This window comes from Nelumbo lutea, chromosome 4 (assembly GCF_056320005.1).
Source record: "Nelumbo lutea isolate HS-2025 chromosome 4, American lotus-T2T, whole genome shotgun sequence".
Lineage (NCBI taxonomy): Eukaryota > Viridiplantae > Streptophyta > Magnoliopsida > Proteales > Nelumbonaceae > Nelumbo > Nelumbo lutea.
This window is the reverse complement of record NC_142687.1, coordinates 45732647-45749871: the sequence shown is the minus strand read 5'-3', so window position 1 is coordinate 45749871 and position 17225 is coordinate 45732647. Positions and strand designations below refer to the sequence as shown.

The following is a 17225-nucleotide window of genomic DNA, read 5'->3' as shown; positions in this document are numbered from 1 at the left end:
TCGGATATGCCCTTACCCAATTCGATCCGATCTGTTTGCAGCCCTAATCCAAACGCAAAGCCCTTCCAAATGCGCTCTTAGGTTCGGTGGGTTCAACTTAACAAGCTTCAACCTTGGGCTATGCTGGGCCATGGCATAAAATAATATCGACGGCCCAGCCCAAGTCTCCACACTGATGAGATAAATATCAGTGCAGGGTTGTTTTCGTCATTGTAATGAGAAACGCTATTATGTTTACGTACATCACAAAAGCATTAGGGAACAACATAGGACATATATAAAGGGCTTCGTTTCGTGGACTCCATAGTGTCTGTAGTGTGTTAAAAAACGCAGATCAGTTGCTTGCTAGCATTACTCTTACCTTATCAAGGAATTGTAATAGCACAGCAAATCCGAATTTTCGTTTCCCTCTCTTCTCTGTTACTGGATCTTCGACTTCTTCGACTGTTCACCATTGGCACACTAGAAAGAGAAGTTTGTTTGCAGGCTTAGATAATAGCTCACATCAATCGGATAAGTGGATAGAGATATACTCTGTCGTTGGTGTTCTGCCGAAATGCTATCTTAGCTACAACAGAAGCAGAGCACGAATGGGGTCCTGTTTCAATAACTCTTCACCTGCATGCTCTCATCTTCTAGCCAGCGATTTTTCCAGGCCATTAAAGCTTCCCAAAATTCTGCATTTGGTAGTTGAACCTCCATATCTCTGTTTCCCTCTCTAATGTCGTAATGCTTCTTTATATGCTCTTATTCCTGTTCTTTTTTTTTTTTTGGGTAGATAAATATATTTTGGTTAAACTGCGAAATGGGTTTGGAATTTGTAACGTTCTGATGGAAGCTATAGGAAACGGGCTATTGAAATCTATCTTCTTTATGCATGGATGACAGAAATTTGATAGCTCATATGTTTATCTGCGTTAAAAGGCATATTTTTATGTGTTTGACATGGCTAAGCTAACACCAAATTTAAATATGTCACTGCTTACTTGCCTGGTGCTCATATTGGTTCTCCTGAATGTTGTTCGTCTTCACTCCAGCGTACGGCAGATAGCACTTCTGTTGAAGAGCAAGAGAAACTAAAGTTTACACAGCCATTTAGAGGAAAATGTTTTCTCTAATGTATGCTCGTTGAACTAAGAGGAATCTTGTACAGAAGGTTCCAGTGAAGATGGAAGAACAACAATACTGAACTGAATGGAGGCAAGGTGCTTGTTGAGTTTTCTGTTAGGGATGATGGACTTTGACTCCAAGAGCATGGCAATTTACGAGACTATACCACAGGGTCACACAATGAATGGAGTGTTAAAACACAAGAAAAACACCCTTTTTTGTACACACAACTCTTCTCTTCTTCTCCTTCTTCCTTCCTCTAGTTTCCTTTTATTTTCTTCTATTCTTATTATCCCCATAACCAGCAATGTATCACTCAAGTGATCAACTATTCAGTTTGCATGTTTTCTTAGGTTTCATTGGAGAGGGAAATTCTACAAGGGATGATTACAACATACTCCAAGATCTGATACTAGGATGCTTATTGGGAGTCACAGATTTACAGGTTGGGGGAGATTCAGAAATAACTATTAGTTGGATGAGAGATGACAGCTTAGGTCCATGGCGATCAAGCCTTTGAGAGTTAGGGAAGCTAGGTTTTTATCCACAAGGCTAAATTCATCAGTGATTCGGATCCCTAGGTCAGCAAACTCCCTTCCTGACTCACTAGCAAGGGAAGGAATTAGTAGACAGTTTCTGTAATGGGGATCCTACCCTCTTGATCAGTGTACTGCCTTTTTCTGTTTCTGGGGATCCTACCTGATCCCATATAGTTGGGACAAGGCTTAGATGATGATGATGTTAGTTGCTGATCAAGGAAAGAAGGAAGAAATTAAATAGGGGGTGGACCACTTTTTCATAAAAGAAATATATTAAGAAAGAAAGGGAGATATTGTTAGAAGCCAAGAACAAAACAAAACCAGTAAGTCTATCATCTAGAAGGTATACTCAAGGATAAAGGCACGTGGGGTAAAGCCAGCTATACAACAGCACGGAAGCTCTTGTGGAAACAGTAGCTTTGAGGGTGGCACACTGGGTAAAAAGTTTAAAGCAGTTCTCAGATTTTAAAGTTGAAGACTTCTTCAGGGTGTGGGGACTTATTGCTGCTTCATCAACTAGGAGGGTTGGATGAAGCTGAATTTCGATGGGAGTTGTATGGGTAATCCTGGCCCTTCAGGTATTGGGGGGGGGGTCATTCGAAATGAAGATGGATCCATTATTGCTTTGTTCTCCAGTCCTATGGAATAGGGTGATATAGCTAGGGCAGAGTTTCTAGCTGCAGTATATGGGGTTGAGAGGGCCAAAGATCTGGGGATTAGTAGACTGATCATTGAGGGAGACTCAAAAACTGTGATAAAATGATTGCAAAAAGGGGAAGGAGTGACCTGGCAGCTGAAGAATGATTTCAGAAGGTTCAAATGGATGTCTAGAAATATGTCTATTCAGGTGGGTTGGGTAAGGAGATCGGCCAACAGCTTGGCTGATAGCAGCAAAACAAGGGGTTCAAAGAACAGAGATGTTTTGGGCACTTTTGTAATGCTGTCTTGGGTCAGCTTCTATCCTGATTTCCCTGTAACTTTTTGTTGTATATTAAAGCTTCTTAATTAATGAAAATTTTCAGAGTTATTGATAAGAAAAAAGCTATACAACAGCACAATACAAGTGGGAACCTTGATTCTTGAATTCTTGAACTGTTACATGTGGATTACAAGCAGATTCTTAAGTGGTTGCAATTAACAGTTGTTACAGTGTGCACCTATAAATAAAGGCTAAGCATAATAGAAAAACTACCTTGATTCTATTCAGACTTATCTCTTTATCTCTCCCTCTCTCTTTATTCTGAGGAGACCACACTATCTCAAACTAGTGTCTCTGTTAGGCAGAAACTCAACAGACATGTAACAAAATTGAGGCTTTCCGCTGGGAGTTGTATCATGAGAAGATAAATGTTTGTTTATCCCCAAAGTGATGCTCTCTTTGCAAGGCCAATTGTGAGACTGGTTACCACCTACTAATCTCCTGTCCTTTTGTTACCCATATAAGGGAATGGTTCTTTTTATTTGGGTGCAGGTGGGACTTTGCTTATGAGCCTGGCCAGTCTGTTGAGATTGGTACTTTCAGTTGGCAGAGAAAAAAGGAAGGTTGATGTGGAGATGCACAGGAGCTGCTGTTGTGTGGTCAGTGTGGGAAGAAAGAAACTCAAGAGTTTTTAATGAAAAAGAGACATCTAAGGAAAATTGTTGGATTGCATCCTAACAAGGGTGATACATTGGCTCAAATCCTTGGTTCACACCTTTTTCTTGTGATTGTATCAGAAGGAAAAAAGGAAATGGTGAGAGGTGGCTGTCAGCAATAATGGGTGCCACTGGAAGAGGGTTTCATACTTTCATTAAATTAAACATTGACGGGAGTAGTTGTGGTAACCCGGGTCTGTCAGGTGTAGGAGGGGTATTTAGGGATAAAGAAGGCCATGCTTTAGCTTTATTTTCGGATCCTATTGGGGTAGGGGACTCAAGTAGTGCTCAATACCTTGCTATGTTGTTTGGAGCACAGAACGAAAAAGAAATGAAAGTGGATAGGCTAATTATTCAAGGGGACTCTGAGCTGGTGGTTGGCTAGTTAAAGAATGAAAAGCAGAAAGTTTGAACCTATAGAGAGGTGCTTTGAAAAATTATATGGTTGACAAGAGATTTTCTGTTAAGAGTTCAGTTGGCACCAAGAGCTGCAAACTGGTTGGGTGACACGCTGTAGATAGGGAACATATGTATTGGGCACAGTTGTAATTGTAATTTATGTAATGGGGTGAGGTAGGACACTCTACCACATATGGGGAAGCTGTATCTGTACATATATTTCTGCTTTGCTTAGGCTGCGTTTGTTTTTGGTTGAAAATTCGTCGATGTAAAACTCAATAGATGGGTTTAAAATTTTAGTGGACCGTTGGAGATTTTTTGATGTGATAATTGATGCAAAATTCAACCTATGGGAAGGTTTGATGTAAACCTTACACTGAAAACAAACATGTGAAAATGCGAACTGGGTGTGGAATTTTACACCGGTCCGTATTTACACTGAAAACAAACGCGTGCAAATGCGAACCGACGATGGAGTTTTATGTCAATTCACATTTACACTGAAGACAAATGCAGCCTTAATGAAATCTGTTAATTATCCAGAAAAAAGAAGGATGCGTAATAAAGGTAGAGCTCCTGTTTGGGTAAAGAGAAAAGGAGAAAGAAAGAAGAAGATGAAAGCGGGGGGTGGGTGGGGGTGTGTGGATTCCCTGCTTAGATAAAGATAGAAAAGAAAAGAAACAGGGAGAAAGAAAGGAGGAGGAGAGCTAGGAATATGTTCAAGAGAATTTTTAATTCTGGTTAGAGCAGATTGAATGTCATTGTGTAGGTTAGAGTTTCCATGTTATCTCAGGCTCTCTTGTCCAATTAGTCGGGCAGGCTTTGAGTTGTAAAACAAAACTTTTATGGTGCCTGTACACCATAACTTATAAAGACAATAAAACAAATTTGTATTTAATTTAAGTGATGCTATAGTTCCTCATTTTCATATTGGCTCACATGACATGACATTCTAGCTGGGTCAGGCAGTAAACTCACTAAAGGCTATGTTCTCATGTGAGTCGAGTTGACACTGCAGTGCCTCACCTCATCCTGCCACCTTGGTGAGTGAGGCACATGCCTTTGTGCACATTGTCTGCATCTGATTTTACCATCACTTTTATCCTAACTATGATTTTTTTTTTCCTGTGGATGGATCCAAATGAAGGATTTGTTTAACTAACACCATATAGTTTTTTATCACCAACTGAAACTTTTCATTAATATAAGTAATTTAATTTTAAATACAGCAAAATGGTTGTGGGAGATAAACCCTCTTGTCTCTCCCCAAGTACAAATCAGTTACAACTATGCCCAGAAAAGATTGAGTTCTACCTGCCCCTTGCCTAGCAAGAGAATCTACAAAGGAATTGGAACTTATTTTATCCAATGCACATTGATGTCAATATTCTATATCAGCCATTTAAATTTTTTCTTCTCATTATTCTAGATCCATAGGCTTGTCTCTTCATTCTATAACCAGCCCACCACCACCTTTGAATCACCTACAATTTGTTGAGTTGGACCGGTTTCTAGTTATTGTGCCCATTTGTTTTTTATTCTTATTTTAAGTTATTAAGTTAGGAAGTTGGACCGGCTTTAGGCCCATTAGTTTATGTTTTTAAGTTGTGACTGTTCAACTACTTTAGTAGCCGCCCTACTAAGGGCGTTCTTATAATATCTCATTCTTTAAGTTAAGTATAAATTATAATGAGGGGTTGGAGGCCAGATCTATTTCAATTCTGGTTGACTTCCTACTCTTTTCTTCTCCTTTTTTCTTCCCTACTGCTGAAACTCTTGATCTTCTTCTTCTTTCTCTTCACAAGGAATTCATCTAAATCTATAATTAATAATTTCTACTTGGTATCAGAGCAGGCTGAAGGTTCCTTGAGTTGTTTTCTCATTCTGCCCTAGATCGGCCGACTGCATGGTGATTTAAGAGGCTGATCGAAGATCTTAGGTAAGCCCAAATTTTGGATTTTTTGGTGGATCTGTTTGCCCTGTAGCTGGTCTAGGGTTTCTTATCAAAATCAGGAAAAACTGGAGAAAATGGGAGAGTTCTGTTTCTGTTAGACTCTTCAATTTTGACTTAGGAAGTGGCACCCTAATTTTTTAGGGTTCCCTGGAGTTTGCTGTAGGGGGTGGTTCAAGTCCTGCCTGATTTGGAGGCTTCTGAAAAGAGCGGCTATCTCTTTTCTCTCTTCTTCTGTCCCGTAGAAAAGGAATCTTTTGTAGGAGGACTATCTAGGGCACCAGAAAGGTGTTGTTGGTTCCAGAAGTGTTTCTTTTGATCCTCTTGCATATTACATTTATTTTCTTTTCACTTTTTGAGAAGCATGGAGGGTCACGGAGTTGAAAATAAGCCCGAGAGTGAAATGAGACCAGTGGAAGGAGGTGCTGGAGACCTTTTCGGGACTGGGCCATTACTACAGTTAAGTTGGATGGTTCAAATTACTTAGAATGGTCACAATCTGCAAAGATTGCCATTAGTGATCGTGGAAAATTAGGGTGTGTCACTGGTGAAGAAATGAAACCCGAAACTAGCAACTCCCGGTGGGTACAGGAGAATTATATGGTGATGACTTGGTTGTGTAATTCCATGCTGCCCGATATAAGTAAAAATTTTTTATGGGCAAATACAACTAAGGAAATATGGGATGGGGTTGCAGAAACCTATTCATAGAGGGAGAATGTTGCTAGGACTTATTAGTTGAGAAATCAGATTATTACTACAAGGCAGGGAGATAAACCTATTGTAGCTTATTTTTCAGTCCTTAAAACCCTGTGCTAGGGGATTGACCATTTAGAGACATTTGCTTGGGAAACCCCTAAGGATGTAGCTACCTATCAGAAACATCTAGAGAAGTATAGGGTGTTTGAATTTCTTGTTGGCCTTAATCCTGAGTATGATATTGCAAGACAACATCTTTTTTCTAGGGACAGTGTTACCCTCTCCTAGGCATATGCTTTTGTGTCAGGGGAGGAGAGCAAGAGAGATGTGTGATGAAAAATCCTATTTTTGATTAGTCAGCCATGGTGAGTACTGTGAGACCTAAACAAGGTGGAGATTGGGGTGGCAGTGAAATCAAGAAGGAAGATAAAAAAGATTTGATCTATGATTACTGTAAGAAGCCTAAATACACAAGAGATATTTGCTGGAAGCTTCACCCACATCTTGTTTCAAATAGACTGAAAAATAAGAAGGGAAATGCTCACATGGCATTCACTGGTGACATTCCGGCCCCTCCTACTACAATTGCTCTGGAGTTTTTTGCAACTGCTACAGTAAGGGCCAAACTTGAGAGGTATGGGCAGCTTCTGAACCAGCGGGATACAACCAGTTCTAGTTCAGCAATATGCGGACAACAAGGTACAAGTGATACTGGTGGAGTTCACTCTACTTCCTTTGCTCACACAGGTAGTTCACATGTCACTACAAATTATGTTTCTACTTCAGGTAAGGAGGGACCTCCTTGGATTATAGATTCTAGAGCCTCAGAGCACATGACCTATAGCTCTACTATTTTTCCTCTTACCAACTCTGTTCTGGTAGAGATAGGGTCTCCACAACTGATGGATCCCATGTTCCCATTGCTGGGAAGGGATCTGTCAAGATTAGTGATTCCATTTCCCTTCCCTCCGTTCTTCATGTTCCAAGATTAAGCACTAATTTGTTATCTGTTAGTAGTTTGATTAAGAATCGAGTTGCTCAGTAATTTTTTTTCTTGGTCATTGTATCTTGCAGGATCTGGATTCAAAGATGACGATTGGGAGTGGTCGTGAAGTGAATGGAATCTACCTCTTGGATCGCTTCCTCCTCATCAGAGTCATCATGTCAGTAGGGATAGTGAGTTAGAGTCTGTGAATCAGATTATGCTTTGGCATAATCGTTTGGCTCATTTGCCTTTTTCTTCTTTGAGTCTTTTGTTTCCAAAACTTTTTGAGTCTATTAGTTTGTCAAGTCTGGAGTGTTTAGGTTGTCAACTTGAAAAGTATTGTAGACATTCATTTAAAGTTAGCAATAAAACGTGTTCCTCTTTTGATGTTATTCATTTTGATGTGTGGGGACCTTACCATGTTCCTTCTATGGGAGGTTATCGATATTTTCTCTTATTTGTGGATGATTTCTCATGATACTCTTGGATTTACTGGATGAGATCCCGCGATGAAGTCATCCTTAGTGAGGCAATTTCATTAGATGGTGCTAATACAGTTTGGAACAAGAATAAATGTGTTCATATTAGATAATGCTAGGGAATATTTTGAAAAACACCTTGCTTCATATCTGTTAGAATATGGTGTTGTCCATCAGAGCAGTTGTTCTTACAATCCACAACAGAATGGTGTTGTAGAAAGGAAGAACAGATACATTGTTGAGATTGCAAGAAGCATGATGATCACATCTACAGTTATAGTTTGGTTTTGGGGTGATGCAGTTCTCACAGCAATATATTTGATTAAAAGGGTGCCCTCTCGTATACTTGGATTTAGCACCCCATTCAGTCTCCTTTTTCCTGAGGGGGAGATGTTTCATATTCCTCTCAGGGTGTTTGGGTGTGTCTGCTTTGCACATATCCTTGGTCCTCACCGCTTGAAGATTGATCCCAAGGCAAAGAAGTGTCTTCCTTGGATATGTAAAAAATTAGAAAGGGTATTGTTGCTATGATCCAATCTCTAGGAGCTGGTACGTTACTATGGATGTCACCTTTTTTGAGTCCACATACTTCTTCTCAAAGAATTCTTCTCAGGGGGAGTGTTTTGGGGAAGTGAGTCAACAGTCTATTCTTGTGAGTCAGCAGTTTATTCCTCTCCCAGTTCCTATGTCTATTCCTGTGCTTGACCCTCTTGTGTCACCTACCTTACCACCTCCTTTGCGTCTTGCTTCTCAGCATTACAACAGAGACTTCACAGGGAGGTTGATTCCACTACAATAGAACTCACATCATTTCCTATTGGTTCCTTGGAGACTCCAGATTCAGTTGACATGGATTCAGGTATTCCTCTTGATCCCTCTATTGTTTCAGTTCCCTTTGATTCTACTAATCCTGTTACAGATAACCTGGATCTTCCTATTGCTCTCAGGAAAGGGAAGAGAAAGTATACTTCTCTTTGTATTTCACAGTACTTATCCTACAGTGGACTTTTTCCTTCCTACCGTGCTTTTCTTTTCTCTCTTGACTCTATGTCTATACCCAAGGGTGTTAGTGAGGCTCTCTCCAAATCTGAGTGGAGGACAACTATGCAGGAAGAGATGGAAGTTTAGTTAAGAATCAGACATGGGACATTGTGGACCAATCCGAGGGCAAGGAGATTGTTGGATGTAGATGGGTTTACATAGTTAAATATTAGGCAGATGGAAGTATAGAAAGGTACAAGGCCAAACTTGTTGCAAAAGGGTACACATAGACCTATGGCATTGATTATTTAGAGACCTTTGCACCAGTTGCAAAGATGACTTATATTCGGATACTTCTTTCTCTTGTTGCCATATACTCTTGGCCCATGTTTCAACTTGATGTGAAGACTGCTTTCCTAAATGGGGATCTGCAAGAGGAAGTGTATATGGATTTTCCTGTTGGCTTCTACAGTGATGTTGAAAGTGAAAGGTATGCAGGCTTAAGAAGTCACTTTATGGCTTGAAGCAATCTCCCAAAGTATGGTTTGACAGATTCAGAAAGGCCTTGATTGCTTTTGGCTACACTCAGACTCAATTTGATCATACCTTTTTTGTGAAGCTAAGGGGATCTTTGGTGTCAGTCCTAATTGTTTATGTGGATGATATTATTGTCACAAGGAATGACCTAAATGATATTGATTGTCTGAAAAAGATTCTACATAAAGAATTTGAAATAAAGGATCTTGGAGAACTGAGATACTTCTTAGGCATTGAAGTTGCAAGATCAAAACATGGAATTTTTATCTCTCAGAGGAAGTATGTCTTGGATTTTTTTCAAGAAATAGGGAAGCTTGGAACGAAGGCAATTAGTACACCTATTGATCAAAAACACAGAATCAATGCATCAAAAGGTGAGCCACTAAAGGACATTGGGAGATATCAGAGACTTGTGGGTTGGCTGCTATACTTGTGTATAACAAGGCCAGACATTTCCTATGTAGCAAGTGTGGTAAGTCAATACATGCATGCTCCACAAGTCCAACATTGGGAGGCTGTTGACAGGATTCTTGCTTATTTGAAGGGACACCCGGGCAGAGGCATATTGTTTACTGATCATGGACAGTTGAAACTAAAGGATTATACAGATGCAGGTTGGGCAGGATGCCTTGATGACAGGAGATCTACTTCAGGAGTATGCACCCTTATTGGGTGTTTTAGAACTTCTCTGGATCCGTTCCCTATTAGGAGAAATTGGTGTACAGGCAAAAGAACCTATGATGTTGTATTGTGATAAACAGACAACATTTAACATTGCCCATAACCCAGTCTAGCATGACCGAACTAAGCACATTGAAGTGGATAGACATTTTATCAGAGAAAGAGTGACTTCTAGGGAAGTTTGTCTTCCATACATTACTTCTGATCTGCAGCTTGCTGATGTTTTCACAAAAGGTGTTGCAAGGAACAAGCTAGAGCATGATCTACACAAGTTGGGAATGTGTGACATTTACTCCCAACTTGAGGGGCTGAGTTGGGCTGGTTTTTAGTTATTGGGCCCATTTATTTTTTATTCTTATTTTAAGTTATTAAGTTAGGAAGTTGTTGGGCTTTAGGCCCATTAGTTTATGTTTTTAAGTTATGACTGTTCAACTACTTTAGTAGCAGCCCTACTAAGGGCGTTCTTGTAATATCTCATTCTTTAAGTTAAGTATAAATTATAATGAGGGGTTGGCGGCCAGATCTAATTCAATTCTGGTTGACTTCATACTCTTTTTTTATCTTCTTTTCTTCCCTACCATTGAAACTCTTCATCTTCTTCTTCTTTCTCTTCACAAGGAATTCATCTGAATCTGCAATCAATAATTTCTACTCAATTATTAGCTTATTAATATTTAGAGATACTGCTCTTTGTACTCCTTCAATTACTACCATTACCTCAGCCCTAATAGAGTGCCCTTCACCAATTGGGCCTGAATATAATGCTGTAACTCTTCCATCTTCATCTCTGAAAACTCCTCTTATACCTGAGACACCAAATTGCCCAAACTACTTCCATCAAAATTTAATTGATGAAATCACTTTCCAGTGGGGACCTGCAAAGTGTGGTGGACATCTTACAAGGAACTGAATCAGCCACCTTCTTCCACCTAAGAAGAATGTTGTCTACCGAAAAAAGAGAAATGATCCATACTCTTTACCCAATGAGCAATTGTAATCATAGTAGTATCCATGATGTCAGCCTTGCTTGTTTTTTTTTTTCCAAGAATATTCTTGAGTTTCTTTCTTCCCATAATGCCCAATGGATAGCAGCTCTTGTACATCTTCACAAAATCCTTCTCCTCTTCTTTGGGTAACTAAAGAAAGTAGAGGCAAATAAGTTTTGTACATTAGCCGGGGGAATCCACCTATGCCCAATCAAGGGAGGTGTCTAACTCTTACAGGGTGAATGTATGGAATGGTATAATGGGGTTCAACCAGGATTTTTGGAGTTTGGTTAGATTCAATGTTGGAGATTGTATGAGCGTGAGATTTTGGGAGGATGATTGGAGTGGAGTTAGGAAGCTGTGTGAGTCTGCCCGAGGTTGTACAGGCTGTCGGAGCATCAGCTAAGGATTGACCATGAAGTCAGAGGTGATCAGGTTCAGGTGGTTTGGTGCCCGAAGTTTAGAAGACCACTTTGGGATCAAGAACTGGGGAATGTATTATATTGCTGGAAAGATTGGATCAGCCCATCATTTCAGTCTCATCTAGTGATAGTCTTTGGTGGAAGGAGAGTAAGGATGGAAAATTTTTAGTTAAGTTCTTCTACTTAGCACTTATCAAAAACCATATGAACATAGGACAGGCAGGAGGTGTGTAGGGAAACCCAGTCCCTCCAAGGGTTGAAGCTTTTGCATGGTTGGTCTCCCAGGATAGTATCTTAACAGCAGATCACTTGAAGAGCAAGGGCTTCAGCATGGCAAGCTTCTTTCATATGTACAAGATGGAAGAGGAGATGGATGCGATTTATTTCTCTTGCAAGGTAGCTAATTTCATTTGGAAGTTTTACTCTGCACTCTTCAGTGTTAAGAGTCTTTCAGCCAAGATTCACTCCTGAAATTTTTTCATCTTGGCCAAGATTTAGAGGGAGCAGGAAGGCAAGGATATCTGGAGCTGCATACCTTTTGCAGTGTGATGGGCCATATGGAATGAAAGGAACAGAAGGTTATTTGAGAACAAGTCCAAGAGCATTGAGATTCTAGTTGCTTCAATCAGTAAACTAGTGATAGACTGGGTATGGATCTCCAGATTTTTCTCTAATCAATAAGGCAGATTTGGGAGAGAACTTCTGGGATGTGCTTGAAATTCGATCTTGTAATGGTGAAAGTTCTAGTGGATTTGTGATTTATTGGTATGTCACCTCCACACCCATTTGGATTGAACTGTACTCTTCCTCTTTTAATGAAATATTTTTTCTTTATTCTTCAAAAAAAAAAAAAAAGAAGAGAACCCATTACCAAATATTAATTACGGAAGGACAGAAAATTGATAAGTGATAGCAAGTCTCACCATTATCTTTGAACAAAACACAACAATGAGGAGAAAAAAACCAATTAGATCTCTTTCTTTGAAGCAAGTCACATGTATTGATTTTCTCCAAAAATAAAAAAAAACTTTCCAATAGAAAGCACGGACTCTAGAGGGGATGGGCTGACACCAAATTTCTTTGACAGGGAAAGGAAGACCAATCAGGGAAGAGGGATAGGATAATGCCTTGAAAAATGAAGCACAAGAAAAAGAGCCAGAAGGAGAAAGAGCAAATCCTATGGTCAGATCTCAAAGGGTCCAAATAAACACCTGAAAGAATGTCAAGAAGGGCTACCACCTTGTTCAAGTGATCAACCTTTATTTCCCTCCTAAAACCCAAATCCCAGTCAACCCTGGAGATCGAATTAGAAAGGTAACAAAAGATGGACATAGGTTGGTCTTTGCAAGTAGGAAGTGTATAAAGGGACAGAAACTATTTTTTCTTTAGAGGGGAGTCATCAATCCACAATTGTTCCCAAAATTTGACAAGTTCCCCATTGCAAAATTCATATCTGATGTAAGGAAGGAAAGAAGGAAAAAGTTCATTGTTGGCTTTCTAGAGAGATGCCCTAGCTAGTGTGTCAGTATCCCACCTGTTAGCCGAGAGCCCATGATTACTCATCACCACCTTTGCCTACAACTTGTCCTTGTCAAAAGGCAATCTCCATAGTCACTTTCCCATTAGAATTTAGAACCATATTCCTCTTCTCTATTTCTAATCTTAGTCTACCGAACAATTTACTTTTATTGACTTGTTCCTAATTAACCCTATGATTCTTCCTCCCTTCCCCTGGCTCTCAAAGAAAGTTCCTCACCAATTTCTCTAATCTTCTAATCACACCTAAAAGGGCAACCCAGTGCAAGAGGCTTCCATCAATATGAGGTCTAGGGAGGGACAGAGATACGCAGCCTTATCCCTGCACATACAGAGAGGCTGTTTCCAAGATTTGAATTCTGGTCACCCAGGTTGTAGTGGAGCAACCCAACCGTTGTGCCAAGGCCCACCCTCCCGGGGCCTTAAAAATCGACAAGTAGTACACTGGTCACCTGATTAAAGTATTCTGCCACCTAGAGAAATATGGGCCTTATTCCAACTAGCAAGCCTTTTAGAAAATCTCTCCACCACTGGATTCCAAAAACTGAGATTCCTAGGATTATCTTCTAGAGGTAAGCCTAGGTAAGTAAGAGGCCATTGGGACACCTCACACCCCAAAACTGCTGCACACTCCTGTCATATTCACCTCTGCAATGCAGCCTTCTACTATTAGTATAGGTTTCCTACAACCCTTTCAGTTAGGGATTGATTTTCAGAACTACCCACTACTTCAATCATCAGAATGATAAAATCAAATGGATCAAAAGACACAACAATCTTGTTGGTAAACGAAAGTGCAGGTACATAAAACATCAATATGGCTTTCGTACTGCTTAGGGGCTTAAGAGCTGGTGTTTTCTACTCTCAAATATGCATAATAGCAAAATAAGTGTAGTAGACATATTATTTAAAGGTTACCTACAAAGTTGCAAGTCTTCCTATCAAATTAATGGCTCATTAGTTCTGATTAATACTTAACGTTGTCTGCACTACCTACTTAAAAGCTCATTTATTTTTATATTTTCATTTTTATAAATGTTGCATATGCAGGTGTGGCTGTGTAGTTTCCTTTACCGGAAGAACTAATTCCAGATTGTACTCTACTTAGATGTTCCATATAGTAATTATGATTTTTTTTCTGTCTGCAGCAGAAAGGACGATTTTGTAGGTCCCGGAGGGCTACCCAGTTTTGGGCTTTCCATGGCCTCACAACTCCTCCATACAAACTTGTAAGTTTTCTTTTGTCTCTCTTATTTTTTATTTTTTATTTTATTTGGGGTTGGGATTGGGGGGATGGAATGGGGTAGAAGTGGTAGAGAGTTCCTTTAGACAGATAAGCACAAATCTTGTATTTGATAAAGGTTAAATGCCAAGGAATCATAGTCCTTACTATATTCCATTTCATGTCATATTTCATCATGGACTCAAGGACTTTTGTGTTAAGTATTCGAGTTCTTTCTGATAAATTTTAGGTTTTCCCTAGTCTTGAATTCTTAGCAGGATTCTTTTTTTGTTTGTCATTTTGCAAATATCATGGGACAGATCATGCAATGACTAGTAATGTAATCAACAGTAAATCCACCAAAGTCAATCCAACATGTGCAGGAGAAGAGGAGAGAGAGAGATAGAGACTTAAGGGTTGGTTCATTATGGTAACAGAATGATTTGGGGAATGGAGGAAGCAGTTCATTTGCATTCCAATGGTAAAACAGAGCAAGGGTTGGGTTGTGTTTAGTTCCTATGGAAGGCTCTGGTGGTAGATTTATGGAGTAGCATAAGAAATTTATTGTTAACATTAATAAAAAAGTAAGAAGCTGGACTCACATGGCAGGGGATATCAAGAAAAGGTAATGCCCTGAAGGAGCCTTCACTTGATTTGAACTTCATGACTTACCCCTTCACGGTAGTCGGTTTACTTGGACCAACAACTAAGATTTCCCTACTCTTGTGAGGCTGGACAGGTTTCTAGTTACTTCTAATTGGGAAAATCTCTTTCCAGAGTTCAAGCAGATTGCCCGTCCTAGGCCAGTTTCAGACCACATTGCAATTCAGTTAGTTTGTGGTGTCAGAGTTAGAGCAAAAGTCCCTTTCAAATTAGAGAATGCTTGGTTTGAGGATGCCACTCTCATTCCTCTGTTGAAGTCTGTTTGGGATGATCTATAGGTAGAAGGTACCGGTTCTTTCATTTTGGCAAAAAAATTGGGGGCCATCAAAGCAAGATTAAAGATTTGGAAATTGGAGAAAAATATGTGTTCAGATACTGAAAAGAAAGCTCTCCTGAGTACCATTAAGGAAATTGACTCAGTTGAGGAATTGGGTCATATTTCTGAGGAACATAGACTAAAAAGATCTCAAGCAAAGATGAAGTTTGATAAATTGGCAGTATTAGAAGAAATCAAATGGAGGCAAAGAGCTAAAGTGGCTTGGCTGAAAGAGGGGGACAAAAATACTCATTTTTTTTCACAAAATGGAAAATGCAAGAGCTAGAGCCTTTGTAATAACCAGGCTGGAGGGAGAGGGTAGGGTGGGTGTCTCTGAGACAAATATGAAGCTAGTGGCTACCAGCTTTTATAAAAAGTTGTACATGGAGTCTTGGTTCTTCAGACCTTTTCCTAGGTCCCTTTCTTTTAATCAGTTGAGTGGTGTGCAATTAGCTCTTATTGAAAGATCCTTCATGGAGGAGGAAATAAAAGCAACAATTAAGTTGTTGACTGATGAGAAGTCTCCAGGGCCTGATGATCTTACAAATCTTTTCTATATTAATTGTTGGGATTTGGTGAGTCGGGACATTCTGAATGTTTTCCAGGACTTCTATGAAAGGGGTTCCTTGTAGAGGAGTCTGAATACTACCTTTATAACCCTCATTCCAAAGATTGAAGGCGCAATGAATATTAAGGACTTCAGGCCGATTAGACTTCTACATAGCTTCTACAAAATCTTAGCTAAAGTTCTTGCTGAGAGAATGAAAGGGGGTTCTTGGTAGTGTTATCTCAAATAACCAAAGTACCTTTGTTTCGGGTAGGCAGATGCTGGACTCTGTACTCATAGCCAATGAACTCATTCATTCTAGGAAAAAAGAAGGTTCCCCAGGGCTGATTCGCAAACTTGATATTGAAAAGGCCTATGATCATGTCAACTGGAGATGTGTTGACCTTGTGCTTCATTAGATGAATTTTGGGAAGAAATGGAGGAATTGGGTTAAAGTTTGTATCACCTCTCCAAAATTCACAATTTTGCTTAATGGACAGTCTGCAGGTTTCTTTGATGGTTCCAGGGGTCTTAGATATGTTGACCCTTTGTCTCCTCTACTCTTTATATGTGTAATGGAGATCCTCACTTTATTCCGTAAGAAGGCTGCAACTTCAGGCGAGTGGGAAGGGTTTGCAATTGCTCTGGGGGGAGAGAAGGTGAATATTCTCCAATTTGTAGATGATACGTTATGCTTCTTGGATTCCTCCCCCTCACAGGTGGAGTTAATCCTTGGGATCTTATATTTGTTTGAAATGATTATTGGTCTAAAAGTTAGTTAGAACTGTATAGAACACTGATGTGGACCCCATTGATGTGGTCCCCATTGTGATCGTATGGCAGCATATTTTTGTTAGTTATGTTAGTGTTAGTTGGTAGTTATTTCAGTTTGTTTTTTCAGCTTGTTATTTCAGCTTTATTATTAATTTATTTGCCATGTAAGCAATAAGGGAAATTCAACCCTTTTACAATTAGTCAACATATATAAATATTAAGAGTGGGTCGGCTGATGTCAAGACCAAACCCTCTCTCTTTTCCAAAATCTCTTCGTGTGCTTATTCTCTTCTCTCCCTCTTTTCTTCTTCTCTTTTGCAATTTCTTCATTCTTTTTATTTTGAAATCAAGACTGATTGTAGTCTTGATCGACTACTTGGTATCAGAGCCGACCTAGAAGCTCTTATGCTAGTCTAATTAGATTGACTACATGAGAATCTCCTAGGTTTAGAAGTTTTTCAACAAAGGAGGATCGGCTGATTCTTGGAGGTTACTGGTAGTGTGTGGCTGCTACTAAGAAGATTGTAGAAGGCTGGGAGAGTTCCAATAGTTAAGAAGAATCAGAAAAGGCTTTGGATCCTCAAGATTAGGGTTTTGCATCAGACAGAAGGTGGCGGCCAGAGATTTTCTTTCATAAAGTAAGTATTTTCTTGAGAATAACTTTGAAAAAAATCATCTTGGTCTATTCTGAGAGGTGCAACTGGAAAATGTTTTTTTTTTTCCTTTAGGGTTTTGAGAGAAAACCCTAAAATTCAGAACCGTT

General features: G+C 39.6%; 1 protein-coding gene across 3 annotated transcripts in view; it reads left to right on the top strand.

The window, feature by feature from the left end:
• The first annotated feature begins 256 nt into the window (after window positions 1–256).
• Window positions 257–17225, top strand: part of FSD3 (Fe superoxide dismutase 3) — a 96203-nt gene continuing 79234 nt past the window's right edge. Inside the window, exons 1-2 of one of the 3 annotated variants that reach the window (XM_088983213.1) lie at window positions 257–686; window positions 14089–14169. In XM_088983213.1, coding sequence (XP_088839339.1) covers window positions 591–686; window positions 14089–14169 — 177 coding nt within the window. In that variant the 5' untranslated portion in view covers window positions 257–590. The remainder of the gene's footprint in view (window positions 687–14088; window positions 14170–17225) is intronic. The other 2 variants (XM_088983215.1, XM_088983214.1) reach the window with 2 other exon arrangements.